The 15,288-nt window shown below is 44.1% G+C and overlaps 1 protein-coding gene across 7 annotated transcripts in view; it reads left to right on the forward strand.

Moving 5' to 3' along the window:
* LOC135027842 (uncharacterized) overlaps positions 1-15,288 on the forward strand; it is a 1,366,020-nt gene that overhangs the window by 1,036,812 nt on the left and 313,920 nt on the right. For all 7 annotated transcript variants that reach the window (XR_010224289.1, XM_063953745.1, XM_063953744.1 and 4 more), the window contains 2 exons: positions 8,283-8,379; positions 14,815-14,999. Coding sequence is in view for 6 of the 7 variants with exons in the window: in XM_063953745.1 (XP_063809815.1) it covers positions 8,283-8,379; positions 14,815-14,999 (282 nt within the window). In the remaining variant the exon portion in view is untranslated. The remainder of the gene's footprint in view (positions 1-8,282; positions 8,380-14,814; positions 15,000-15,288) is intronic.

Consider the following 15,288-nt stretch of genomic DNA (forward strand, 5'->3'; position numbering starts at 1 on the left):
TCTGATAGAACAATTTAGAATACACATTGGGTGTGTAGATGTTACATAACAGGTAAGGTTGCTTATCTATTTCAACTTGGCATAACACATAGGGACCATCTGGGTCTCCTGTGGTGGACTTGACTACTACAGAAATATGCTGTTTCATAAGTATAGCCTTGGAATTAAAGGGAGCTGACGCTATTACTCTCCATTTCAGCATATTAAGTTTAAGGAGTTCCTCAGGTACTAAGTGTGTTTCCTGCGGGAATACAATATCTAATCGCAATTTATTCATTAGAATCTTTTCCCTCTTTTGTGAGGCGTTAATACTCCAACATTCCAAGAGCTTGGTTTGAAGCTGGACATGTTAATATAACAGTGCAATTTCAAAATTGGCCGATGCGCGCACCCTCTGTGATATACGGAATTTAATACCAGAAAGGTCTCTTAGTTCCTCATGGAGTCCCAGATCCGTTGTAGAAAGTCTCAGTTCATCAAATGGTCAATGTAAATCCTCTCTCTGGTGGTGTACTCTGTATCACTCTCAATAAATCTGCACTCCTCTGTACCAACCAACAAAGAAAGAAAGAAAGGAGAGGATATATAGTGAAGTACAGTTTATTACCCCAAATTCTAAATAATATAAAAACAGCTTCTCATGAGAATCCAATGCATAAAATCCACCATAAATTAGGCAATTGTGCGTACCAGATACAGTGGGGTGTCAAGAAGTGCTCACCCTAGATAGCATATGTAAAGTCAATCCGGTACCTCCCAGGTGGCAAGCACCATTTCAACACTGGGTCTGCAACCTCAATTCACGTCCCCACTCTGGATGCAGTCTGTCTGATCAGTTCACCGACGCGTTTCTGCTCACTAGGAGCCTTTATCAAGGTGGAGCCTTTATCAAGGTGAGGTGAATTGAGGTTGCTGACCCAGTGTTGAAATGGTGCTTCCATATCAACTGAGCAACACCGTTAAACTTGAAAGGAAGTAAAAGTTAATGCTGTAAAAAAGGAGAAAGGGGTGAAAACAACGCGACACTCAAATAGCTGATGTGTAATGCAATGTGGACGTAAAAAAAGGGTACGACAACAGATATATTAGGACAACATTAAGTCAGCAGAATTTTTGTGGCTTTCTACCTCTTCCCGGAGGTATGCTTCCGCATCTGCCAAAAAATATACAAAAGCTGCACCATCATAGATACAAAGCCTTGCAGGAGAAATAAGCGCAAACTTCCTGTTCTGCTGAATTAATCGGGAGCAAAGTGGGGAAAACTCCTTTCTAGCCTTAGTAATCTCTGTGGAGTAGTCTTGAAAGATTAGGTCTTTATGACTTCCCAGGTCACATTACGGCATTTTTGGGAGGCTTGCAAAATGCTTCCTTGTGTAAAAAATTCAGGCATTTAAACAACACCACCCGTGGACGGCTTACCATGGACACCTGCAAGAAAATGATGTACTTTTCTGCCCGGAAACCCCATATTGCAGCCCCCAAACTAGTATAACTAATAATAATTTTATTTATTTAGCGCTTATTCTCCAATAGGATTCGAGGCACTTTACAGAAAGTCAATACAAAGTATATGGTACAAACAATTTAGTATTACTGCAAGCAGAAAAATTAGTATATATTCCACCCATGAAAGGGTACAAGGTGAGACAGCTGCCTTGGGTGCACTACATGGGATTACCTTGGGTGGAATAGTAGTAGAGATGACACAAAGTAAGGTAACAACATAACAGTCAGAGCCATGTATTTTTTATATACCAGTTGAATCAGCCATATTAGGCATACTACAAAGATTACGCTGTGTGAGATAAGCCATACAAGAACCTAAGTCATATATAGAAACAACTGACACGTGTGTAGTATGATATACCCTGTATGAATAGGTCAGTGGCAGTGTACTAACGGTAGAGGTATAGCATATCATGGGGGTTACAAGAGGAAAGTATAGGAGAAAAGTGAAACACAGTGGCACAGCGTGCAATATTGAAATGTTGGTGAGAAAAAAATAAGTCCAGCAATATAAAAGAAGATCCAACAGTAGGATCCAAAGGCGTAGACACAATAGGGGCAGGGGATGCAGCTGCCATGGTGCCTGGGCTGTCTCTAACTTCCCCTGCACCTAGTGGCTCTGCCACGCTGGCTGCTTTTACTTCTTAGAAGTGTGCTGCTGAACTGCAGCCATTCCTGCTCACCTGGCTGGCTCCACCTCTATGGAGTCCTAACTAATGCTGGTGGGAGGCGTGGCAGAACCTGCAAGGACATCCCCGGACCACGGCCACACCTTTTCCCAGCGTCTGTGAGGAGAGATGAGACGGAGCCGGCCGGAAGAGCAGATGTTGCTGCAGTACAGCGGCATACTGCTAACAGGTAAAAAAACAGCAAACAGGGCCCTAATGGTGAGTGCCCCCCACCCCGCTCCCTGCTGTGGGTAGTCTTTAATTGGGGTGATTCTGGAGTAGTCCACAGGGGGAAGGGCACCTCTGAGCAGTCACCGGGGGTGGGGCATGGAATTATGCTATGGAGCCCCAGTTGGCATAGCTACACCCCTGGTAGGAGCCAATGTGGGAAGGTAGGGGTTAAAACCTATTGAAATTAATATAGAATAACCTGCAGCAGCCCCATGGATGAAGCTGCACTAGGTGATGATTGACAGAAAATAAGGATTACCGGTATGTATAGAGTCCTGATTCAGGGCTGACAGCTCAGTGGCAAAATCAGGATCCAATCGTAGGTAATGGCAGGCAGCTCAGATGCAAACTGGAATAACAATGGAGAGAGGATCAGGGTCACAAGAAAACAAACATAATCAAACAACCAGGGTCTGAGTAAAGTAATTCGGTAGGAGGTAGAGATGTTCACACAATTCAAAAGTGCAGAACCGGTTGCCTCCGTCCTGATGAAAGCCATTGCTTATATAGAAACCTTGTAAGGTCACCGACATGTAAGCTCGAGCAGTGTCTTAGTAGTTGAATAGACAGGCAATTGACATACAGATAAGAATTTTAGACCTAAAACTAGAATGGTCTGGAAGAAGCCAAAGTGAGGCCCAAATGGGGTACCATTGATAGGCAAGCATTATGTACATTGGAATCATGTTACAGGCTTTCCCTCACTTTCTCCAGCTACTAAAGCTACATTAAAAAGCAATCTATTATTTATGAAGCAATGTAATTCTTGTTATTAATATTTAGTACTAAAATGTAAAAGTATCTACTTACCTTATCTCTGGAATCTCCTGAGACAAAATTGTATTGCTGAAGGATTCGGGCAATCTCCGTAATTGCAATTAAAGCCTACTCAACCCAAAGCATTATTCTTAATGATTCATTCAACATATAATTGGGGTCTAATGCACACACTATAATCTTTTAATAACAACAAAATAGAGCCTCACACATATAAATACCATGCTCATGTGGTTACACAGGTTATTTATCATTTATGCTTTGTGTTAATCTGTGAATTTACTTGAAGTTAATTAAACATGTGAACCACCAGTTGTGGGTGATGCTTAATTGCTTTTTATTACATTTTAATGATGTCGGTCATAAGGAGTTTTCAAATTTCAATTAGGTTTGGTGTTGCTATAAGCCACATGATGAATGAGGCATAGAATGATAATATACTGCATACATACACACAGTAAAGCACAACTGTCCCTGACACCAGGAGCTGAATATTTAATAACTTCAGAGTGAATTCCTGCGCTTGGAGGTTTTTAGAAAATAGGATGAGTTTGACAGTTTACTGAAGAAATATATTCAGTTGGATGTGCCAGATTACATTTGTGCAGGTGTCAGCCTAACCATGTTATTATTAGTATATATTTATTTCTAAAGCACAGACATACTACTGTATATAGGGGTGGTCTTCAGTATGTCGGCTGTCGGGATCCCGGCGCACAGTATACCGGCGCCGGAATCCCGACAGCCGGCATACCGACACTTATTCTCCCTCGTGGGGGTCCACGACCCCCCTGGACGGAGAATAAGATAGCGTGGCGCGCCACCGTGCCCACCGTGGCGAGCGCAGCGAGCGCGCAAGGGGCTCATTTGCGCTCGCCACACTGTTGGTAAGCTGGCGGTCGGGCTCCCGGCACCGGTATGCTGGTCGCCGGGAGCCCGACCGCCGGCCTACCATACTACACCCGTATATAGTGCTGTACATTCGCAAACATGACATGAAGGCATACAGTAGATGGCCTGCCTAAATTATTTTACAGTCTAGTTAGGGGAACACAAGGTACTGTGTACAGGGGCGGCAACAGAAATCATGGGGCCCGGAACAGCGATATCTCTGGGGTTCCACAAACATCCCCGTTTTAAAGCAGAGGGTGGATTTAAAAAAAATATTATATATATATATATATATATATATATACTGTAAATATAATGTGTGTATATATTTATATATAAACATATATGTACCGTATATACGATGTATGTATGTGTGTATATATATATATATATATATATATATATATATACACACACACATGTTAAGGGACTCACTATAGGGTCGGTATTGACTGTAGAGAGTTGGGACAGTGGTGGAGCTGTGGGCGGCTCTTACTAAACGACTGTCAGTGAGCAATCGATTGGTTGTTCTGCTGAGCTGCGTGGCTCTTCAGCGGCGGTGGCTACAGGGACAGAGTACAGGGAAGTGCTGGCGGGAGCTGCGTGGCTCTTCAGCAGTGGCCAGGGACAGAGTACAGGGAAGTGCTGGTGGGAGCTGCATAGCTCTTCAGTGGCAGCAGCTGCAGGGACAGAGTACCGGGAAGTGCTGGCAGCCCCGGTACGGGTACAGTGCATGCGTAATGACGGAGCAGAGGGGGGAATCAGCGGGACCACCCTTACCGGACCAAGGTGCGGGAGGCGCAGGGGGAAAGTTTGGTACGGCCTGTAAAGGTTTTTTTTACTTAATTCAAGGGCAGCTGAGGAGTACACCTTAAAACAGCATTATTAGGCACAGTAGTCTCATTTTTTGTGCCCATGATCTATGGGGCCCTGTACGGGTGTCCCCTTTGTTCCCCCCTGTCACCGGGCCTGACTGTGTACATAAGATAGTTGGACAACAATTAGTTGCTACTGGATAAATGCGGTGGGCTGCTGTTAGGCAGCAACATTATCAGCCTTAAATAACAAAGCAGTTATTAGCTTTCTACTAATGTAAATAGTTTAAAACAGATAATAATATATATATATATATTTAAATTATTGATTGATAATAAGCTTTACAAAAAGGAATGCTACCACCAGCAATTTGACAGATACTGTAAGGCTTTTTGTCACTGAATATATTGTTACTCGCAGTGGCGTAAGTTCATCCCAATTGCCGATAAATATCAGTGCCCCTCATACTCCTATATATAGATAAATATATGTATGTATATGAAGTGTTCTGAAAAATATACAGTATATGTAATAACTTAATTGTCATTTGTTTTAGATTCTAACTATGGCAATTATTTTGCAAGTGTCATACCCAGGATTAGAACCCATGACCTATTACACTGGAAGCAAGCACCTTACTGATCGAGCTATTTGCTCCTGCATAGTAAGCATGTATAGGTAGAATTCTCATGCTTCCGGTACAGTAGCAAATAACTCCATTAGTTATTTCCAGTGTAATAGGTCTTGGGTACTAATCCTAGGTATGACACTTGCTAAATGTATGTCGATAATAAAGAGGGAGAGTGACTTCTAAGATGCAGGGACTATTGGGGGAGTAGGCCACGGAAGAGATACCGGTGGCTATCAATTAACTGATTAAAACAGTTAATTGGTGTCACTGCTATAGCAGGAAATACCTAAATAGTGGTCAGCACACGGAACAGGAGGAAACGAAGGAGAAGTGCCCCCCTTCAGAGCAGGAGTCCGGCGGCAGCTGACTCCGTTGCCTCCCACAGTTACTCCTCTGGTTACTCGTGCTCTCCGGGTTACATGCTCAGAACTTCTGTCAATTCTTTCCTGCACTCTTGCTTTTGGTGCCTTCTACTGTCTCCTTCCTTACTTACTCTGGAGAACAACCCTAAGCCCTTACTATTTATCCTTAGCACTTGTTCTTGTGTATCAATGGCTATTTCCCTATAGATTGTAAGAGCAGGGCCCTCTTACCATTTTGTCTGCCTGTTATTAGAGTCTTGTTTTATTACTTTTTTTCCCCCAATTATAAATCACAATATGGCGCTGTATAAGTATGAGAAATATTAATAAATGACCACTCTGGAGTTGCATGCCAAGTCCCACTTGTTTGCAAATGCTGCTTCAAACCCCTCTTGCTTAGGTGTGCTTCTACAAGCCCTACCCCATCATGAGATAACTATAAGCCTTGTCCACTCATGAGGCTGTCACTGTTGACTTGTAAGTGAGGTCAACTGCACAAGTGGAGCAGGGCTGTCATTGACACATACTGATGTAAGCTCTCCCTAGCCATTGGATCAGTTCGGTATAGTATATCTGTTGGAACACTGGGGCAGATGTATTAACCTGGAGAAGGCATAAGGAAGTGATAAACCAGTGATGAGTGCAAGGTGATAAACGCACCAGCCAATCAGCTCCTAACTGTTAAGTTACATATTGGAGTTGATTGGCTGGTGCGTTTATCACCTTGCACTTATCACTGGTTTATCACTTCCTTATGCCTTATCCAGGTTAATACATCTGCCGCAGTGTACATGCAGAGTACAATAGTTCTGCATCAAGGAACTGCACAGAGATACTCAGATTGTGTCTCATTAAAAAATAAATAAAATCTTACCTGTTTTAGCTGCAACAGGAACTGATAAGTTTGCTCTAGTTTGAACAAAAGTGCTTTCAATATATTTGCATTGTCCTCTAATGTTTAGTCTGATCTACTGAAGCACCTTCTAATTACAAAAATATAATAAAAGAGGGGAAAAATGAAAATAAGAGAAAAACACAAACTACTAGTCCCAATAACTTATCATCAGCTAGAGAAAACTACATATTTTATAAAAAAATAAGATAGAGGAACACATTTGAGGAGGTTTCAAATAAAATACTATTTAAATTAATATGGACAATTAAAAGACTATTTGCCCTATAAAAACATTATATAAGATTCACCTTAAACAAAGAACATTAATCACCATTTAGCCAGCATATAAAAAATGCTAAATTGTGTCTAGTATTAATGCTACATGACAGCGCCGTGACTACATGTGTGCCAGGTGTGCCTGGCACATAGCGCAGTTGCCCTGAGGGCGCACGGCAAGCAGCTTGTAATGAATCAAATTGACTCATTACAAGCCGCCTGTTCTGTGCTGTGTGCGCCCGTGCGCTGCGCTGGAGTAGAGCAGCAGCGCCGGAGGCAGGGAAGGAGGAGGACTGGAGCCGCAGCAGCACTATGTAATTATTGGTAGTAGCGCCGCTGCAGCAGTCCCCTCTCCTTCCGCATTCGCTGCCTGGCGCTGCTGTGAATGCTGGGATGCGCTTCCCTCATCCCAGCATTCACAGCGGCGGCCAGCCAATGCGGAAGGAGAGGGGACTGCTGCAGCGGCGCCTCTACCAAGTACATTACGCTGCTGCGGCTCCAGTCCCCGTCCCTCCTCCTCCTCCTCCCCTGCAGCTGCCCGGGATCTGCCAGCACGAGGAGCCTGACTGCCAGCGGGGAGAGATGGTAAGTGTCTCTCTCTATTCTGTCTGCCACAATGTATAAAAAGGGGGACTGGCTGCCGTAATGGGTAAAAAGGGGGACGCTGTCTGCTGTAATGTGTAAAAAGGGGGATGCTGTCTGCCATAATGTGTAAAAAGGGGGACGCTGTCTGCCATAATGTGTAAAAAGGGGGATGCTGTCTGCCGTAATGTGTAAAAAGAGGGACGCTGTCTGCCGTAATGTGTAAAAAGGGGGACGCTGTCTGCCGTAATGTGTATAAAGGGGGACGCTGTCTGCCGTAATGTGTAAAAAGGGGGACGCTGTCTGCCTTAATGTGTAAAAAGGGGGACGCTGTCTGCCGTAATGTGTAAAAAGGGGGACGCTGTCTGCCGTAATGTGTAAAAAGGGAGACGCTGTCTGCCGTAGTTTGAATTGGTATTATTTTGTGGCCACGCCCCTTCCTCATGAAGCCACGCCCGTATATATTTTACGGCGCGCACTGCCCCTATCTTGTATAGGAGGGGGGGCGCCAATGCCGTTTCTTGCACACAGCGCTAAAATGCCTTGTTACGGCACTGCTACATGATATTGAGATCATCAATGACAAAATAATTAAGTGGTAACAGCCCTGCTTACAATCAGTGTTATGACCTTTTTCTTGCTTACAGGTATCCTGGCATTTCCTAATGTTGAATCAGATAAACAGAAAAACATATTTGAGTGATGTGTTGTATACTGATTCTCTGCCACGACTGCTGAATTCAGGTAGATACGTTTTAATATAAAGTAATATGCCTTTTGTCTCCAAATCTTAAAAAAAAATGTTTAATGTTCTCTTTTACTATGGACGTAAATAAATGAAAATAATTAGAGTTAGTTATAATTATTTTGCTGAAACAGAAACATAGAATGTAACGGCAGATAAAAACTATATGGCCATCCAGTCTGCCCATTAGGGTATAGAATTGGGTTATAGGGATATGGTATTAGGGATAGAGTGTTAAGGTGCATACACACGGAGCGATATAACTGAGCGATTTTGACTATATAGTCAAAATCGCTCAGAAAGTTAGTGCAGATCGCTCCGTGTGTATACAGGCAGCGATAGCGATGCGCGTCCCCGCTAAGTCGCTATCGCTGGGAAAAATAGTCAGTGCCGGCAAGTCAATTTTGGCTATGTCGCTGGTAAAGTTAGTTAAAATCGCTAGAGGCCAGCGATTTTTCCCAGCGATAGCGATGTTGCAGGCGGCGGTGGTGCGGGCGGCGGCGGGTGGCGGTGTGGGCGGCGGCGGGTTGCGGCGGTGCGGGTGGCGGTGTGGGCGGCGGCGGGTTGCGGCAGCGGTGCGGGCGGCGGAAATTTACCTTTCTCTTGCAGAGTTTGGCAGCGGAGCAGTACCAGTTTCAAAAATGGCGCCTCTGCGTCATTTTTGAAATTCAAGATGGCCGCCGCGAGCCAATCACGGCTCGCCGCGTCATCGCCCCGCCCCCTCCCGCTGACTTATATAAGTCAGCGCGAGGCAGCGGCTTTCAGTCCGACGGCGGAGGAGGAGCGGAGAAGAGCTCCTGAAGACGCCGTGGAAGTCCTGGATGGGCGGCGGCTATGCAAAAGAGCTTAGCAGCCGCCGCCCACCAGGTGAAGACGCCGGAGCAAGACCCCAGAAGCCCTGGGGAGGTGGCGCCCCCCCAGGTGAAGACGCCGGAAGCCCTGGGAAGGCGACGGCCATGCAAAAGAGCTTAAAGGCCGCCGCCCCCAGGTGAAGACCCAGTTTAATAAAGGATTTTTAAAAGAATGTGTTGTGTTTTTTTTTTAATATTTTCTTTACAGGTGGACTACAGGTGCCAGCGGGCCCTTTATGTCCGGGCATGCTGGCACTTGTGGTTCTCTAAGTGCCAGCATGCTGGGGCAGGCTTGCTGGGACCTATAGGCCTCCTGTAAAGAACAATATTACTATTGAAAGGCTATCAGCCTCCCATCCACCGGCCCACGGATGGGGGGGACAGCCTCGGGCTTCACCCCTGGCCCTTGGGTGGCTGGAGGGGGGGGACCCCTTGATTTAAGGGGTCCTCACTCCAGTGTACCCCGGCCAGGGGTGACTAGTTGGGGGGGGTAATGGCACGGCCGCAGGGACCAATATAAAAGTGTCCCCCAGCTGTGGCATTATCTCCCTGGCTAGTGGAGCCCGGTGCTGGTTTGAAAAATACGGGGGACCCCTATGTCTTTTGTCCCCCGTATTTTTTAAACCAGGACCGGACGCAGAGCCCGGTGCTGGTTGTCTAAATATGGGGGAACCCTACTCATTTTTTCCTCTGTATTTTAACAACCAGGACTGGCTCAAAGAGCCCGAGGCTGGTTTTACATAGGAGGGGGGACCCCACGCAAACATTTTTTTTAAACTTTTAGCTATTTAAATACCAACCACCCTGTAAATTCATCCTATATATGACACTCATCCCCTTATTTAAATGAGATAGTCAAAATCTCCCATAGCCAAAATCTCTTGCATAGTTAGACAAAATCTCTGGTAAAGTTAGTCAAAATCTCCTACTGCCAGTTCAAGGGAAAAGTTAGTCAAAATCTCTCATAGCCAAAATCTCTCCGTGTGTATGCACCTTTAGGGTGGTTTTAGCTCTTTGGGTTAGGGGTGAGGTTGCTAGAGCTAGTTTGGGGAATGGAGTTAGAATATTAGGGATAGGTTATTAGCGTTGGTTTATCAGTCTGGCTTAAGGTATTATGATTAGGGGTTATGATTAGGTAGAGGTTTGGGGTTAGGTTAGGAACAGCGGTTAATGTATTAGGGTCAGGGATAGTGTATTAGAGTTAATGTTTCGTGCGAGTAGGCTGCTAAAGTTACACACAATGTGTCAGTAAGCCAGTGCTATACAGGGTGGGCTGCCATAGATACACACAATGGAGCAAATGTACTAAGCCCTGGAGAAAGACAAAAATCATATACAGGTTGAGTATCCCATATCCAAAATGCTTGGGACCAGAAGTATTTTGGATAACGGATGTTTCCGTATTTTGGAATAACTGCATACCATAATGAGATATCATGGCGATGGGACCCAAGTCTAAGCACAGAATGCATTTATGTTTCATATACACCTTATACACACAGCCTGAAGGTCATTTTATACAATATTTTTAATAACTTTGTGCATTAAACAAAGTTTGTGTACATACACACAATTCATTTATGTTCCATATACACCTTATACACACAGCCTGAAGGTCATTTAATACAATATTTTTAATACTTTTGTGTATTAAACAAAGTTTGTGTACATTGAGCCACCATAAAATAAAGGTTTCACTATATCAGTCTCACTCAAGAAATTCCGTATTTCGGAATATTCCGTATTTCGGAATATTTGGATATGGGATACTGAACCTGTAATTCTTTAATATGTTAATGAAACAATTACTATGATTTATTTTAGTCTTCAATAGAGTGAACAGTTGTTTTGTTTTCAAACTATCAATGTAGCCTCTATATTGAGCCTCACAATATAAATAATTAACACTCTGGGTTACATGTTATTGACTTATTGGGGGTTAATACAGAGTGTTTGTAAGAGAAAATATTGCTTTATGTACTACCCAGGATGTTAAAGCTCTTTGCTGAAAGTGCTAGGTTTCACCCACAGGCGTGTGTAGCAGCTGAAACAGAGGGTGCTTCATTCTCTCCTTCATTTCGCAGTCAGGTCTCTCACTATCAGTTCCATGCACTACCGCTTAGTATAGCCATGGCTCCATGTGTGTTCACAAAAATCATGTCAGTGATGTCAAGCTTACTGTGCAAGGAAGGTAAACAAACACATTGGAAGCTGCACAAATCAATCTGGCAGTACTTTTCAGGTGCATGAAAGGGAGGGGGTCATACAAAGCAAAAAACAGACAGGGGGATTATCCCCCAGGTGTCCTCCACTAAATTGCACTGGCAACAATACTTGAAAAACTATATGGTAATAGAAATTTAGAGATATTTGTTGCATGCATTTGCAAATACATGGTAAGCTACCTGGCCAACTTCAAGGCTTCTCTGATACTGGCGGTCCCTACACTGTATGATAGCAGTACCCACTCTGGGCCATGCAATTGTCTATTTTACAGCCTCATGATAGAGCCACATACAGAAATACACCAAAATTGAGAGCTAGCTTACCTAGGAGCCACCCCTGGGATCTCCAAATAGCACTACAGGAACCAGCATATCCTCCAAATGCTGATTCCATCTACAGATGGAGCCACGCTAGTCGTGGCTCCGTCTGTACCTAGGCACGCCCACCTAGGTGCGTCGAGGACTCGACGTCTCTGTCTCCGACTGGGTGCATGCGACCGCGACGGACACGCGCCCCATTCACTTGAATGGAGAGTGTCTCCGTCCGTGCGCCAGAACAGAGACGCTCTGAATGGGAGTTTCTCTGTGCACTCCTGCCATGACTAGGTGGACGGATCACCTAGTCACGCCTGGAGTGCTCGTTTGCCATGGAGCCGCCTCAGATGAGCACGGCTCCATCTGTATGCCTCTCAAAGCAACAACCAAACACAGTGAAAGCTGCTCAAATCAATCTGGCAGTAATTTTCTGGTGCATGAAAGGGAGGGGGTCATACCAAACAAAAAACAGAGAGGGAGATTATCCCCCACATGTCCCCCAGCACACTAAATTGTACCTGCAACAATGCTTGAAAAACTATATGGTAATAGAAATTCAGAGATAATTGTTGCATGCATTTGCAAATACATGGTAAGCCATTGGGCCAACTTCAAGGCTTCTCTGATACTGGCAGTCTCCACACTGTATGACACAAGTACCCACTCTGGGCCATGTAATTGTCTATTGTACGGCCTTATGATAAAGCCACATACAGAAATACACCCAAATTGAGAGCTAGCTTACCTAGGAGCTACCCCTGAAATCTCCAAATAGCACTACAGGAACCAGCATACCCTCAAAATGCTGATTCCATCTATGCCTCTCAAAACAGCCACCAAACACAGTGGAAGCTGCTCACATCAATCTGGCAGTACTTTTCAGGTGCATGAAAGGGAGGCAGTTATACCAAACTAAAAACAGAGAGGGAGATTATCCCCCCAGGTGTCAACCAGCACACTAAATTGTACCAGCAACAATGCTTGAAAAACTATGTGGTGTTTATTGCATGCATTTGCAAATGCATTGTAAGCCAGCCACTGGGCCAACTTCAAGGCTTCTCTGATACCGGCGGTTCCTACACCTTTCTCCAGCAAGTTTGCTTGCCATATCCTAAAGCATGGACCCTGCAGAGCTTAGTCACGATGGTACTGTCAGTGCCTCGTCCAATCATCTCCTTCAGGGGCGATTTTGTTCATTCTGGATTGTACCATTGTGACCACAAACACGAGTCTCCTAGGATGGAATGACGTAACATTATATTTTCTGCTCCAGGGTCTTTGTCATCATCAGAGACTGCTCAGCCAATCATTGTCCTCAAGCTCCGAGTCATCTTTCTGGTTCTCTTGTAAGCAAGGTCCATCCTTGCTGGCCCGTCAGTTCGTATTCAGTAGGACAACGCTATGATGGTTGCGTATGTAAATCATCAGGGAGGCACAAAGAGTGCAGCAGTGATGGTGGAGATGGCCTGAATCCTTTCCTAGGCAGAGATTTTTGTTCTGCCACTTTCAGTGGTGTTCACACCAAGAGTGGACATTTGGGAAGCAGGCTTCCTCAACAGAAGAACATTATTCCAGGTGGCGTCTTCAACTTCGATAAGACCTGCTAACACAAGGCCTGTTTTTACACAAGGACTTTCCTCGTTTGGCTTTAATGGCCTGGTTTTTAAAAACAAACTTTTGAAAGCTAAAGGTTTTTATCTCAAGGTAGTCTGTACTATGCTGCATGCACAGACACTAGTTTTGTCTTGCACTTACAGGAGAGCATGGAAACTATACATCTTGTAGTTGAAACAGAGAACGGTTCATACCACCAAGTTTCGCCTCTTTTGTTTCTTGGCCTTCCTAAAGAGGGTTTTGGAGGCTGGCTTAAAGCTTCGTCCTTTTGCCCTTCTTGTAGAGATTCATCTCTTTTTACAGGGCGTGTTGCATTTTGTCCATCGGTAGCACTGTGGAATCTTAATCTGGTCCTATCGGCTCTCAATCAGGCTCCATTTGAGCCTTTAGATTCAGTGGAACTTCAGTTCTAAATTAGGAAATTTTAATCTTGATGATAGAGTTGTTATCTGTGTGGTTCCTACGTTCGGGTCGAAAGTTGGTTTGGTTTCCCACTTAAGCTAGGAAATTGTCTTTCCGGTTTTTCCTCCATAACCAGCTTCCTGAGACCAGGATGATCTTGCTCTGCTAGACATTGGCTTAGCTGCTTGTTCTTTACCGCACACATAACTGTGATTAGGCAGCTTCAAAGCAGGCATTTTATTCTCTCAGTCGTCATTCAAGCCTATTCTAGTGCGGGGCAACCGGCACCCCACCAGGTGTCAGCGCATCCCACTAGGGTGGTGGCAATCTCCTGGGCAAAGCACCATGGGGCTTCTGCAGAACAGGTTTATCATGCAGCTTCTTGGTCCTCTATCTAGATGTTTGCTGGTTTTCATGTCTTTGCCTCCAGCGATGCCTACTTTAGACGCACAGTTCTCCGGTCAGGCAGCCTGAGCATTCCCTCCCCTGGGGGCAGCTGTTGAATGTCCCATGATCCAGTGTCCCCCAGCCTTGCTACAAGAGATAATAGGATTTATGGTCATTTACTGTGAATCCTTTTCTCTCAAGCATGCTGGGGGGCACTGCGTTACCTCCCTCACGCTCAGTCGTGCAAGGTTTTGGTTCTTAACCATCTTTTCCCTACTGTTTTATTTGATTGTTCTAACAGTTTACCTGGGTTACTGCTACTACTTACTGGACTATTTTAAATAATTACTGGCATAATGGAGTTGCAGGGGGGAGAAGCTTGAAATTAAAGCTACAGTTAGTTTTAGTGCCAGTGCCAGCCCATCCTGCAATCCCATGGTCCAGTGAGAAAAAGTTTCAATGGTAAGTGACCAAAAATCCCGTTTAACATGCTCAGCAGATAAACCTAAGCATTTGCAAATAAACTTATTATAAATGGGAGCAGATGAATAGAATAAAATAAAATGTGTTTATTATTGACTAGTGTTTGCTGGATTTCCCTCCATCATACATTATCTGTATATGTCAATTTATTTCCTAGCAATCATATCAGCACTGGGCCAGATGGAAGAAGAGATATTTGCAAATGTGAGGTCAAGTCCCATCTCGATTCTAAGACTTTGCTTTGGAATTTGTGTATTACACGGAGTTCTGCAGACACAGTGGATATTTCCCAACACTGGTTTGAATCACCTTCTATATCTGGGGCCTAAACAGCTTACACAGGTGAACTAGAACTTTATTGCATACTGTAGGCTATATATAATTGTTGGGGTTTTTAAGTCTAATAAAATATGTTTTTGAAACAACATAATATTTTACACATACTTAATGGTAAAGGATGTAAATTAGTATAAGCAGTTACTGATGTTATGATAGTCCAAATAAATGTGTGTATAATGAGTCAATCTAGATCAGTTTAACACAAGCATTCTGAAGTCTTGCTTAAACAGTATATACTATATTTAATCTCCTGTTTTGTATAATGAACTATTTAATTCTTATTTTTTTTATT

This window comes from Pseudophryne corroboree, chromosome 2 (assembly GCF_028390025.1).
Source record: "Pseudophryne corroboree isolate aPseCor3 chromosome 2, aPseCor3.hap2, whole genome shotgun sequence".
Classification (NCBI taxonomy): domain Eukaryota; kingdom Metazoa; phylum Chordata; class Amphibia; order Anura; family Myobatrachidae; genus Pseudophryne; species Pseudophryne corroboree.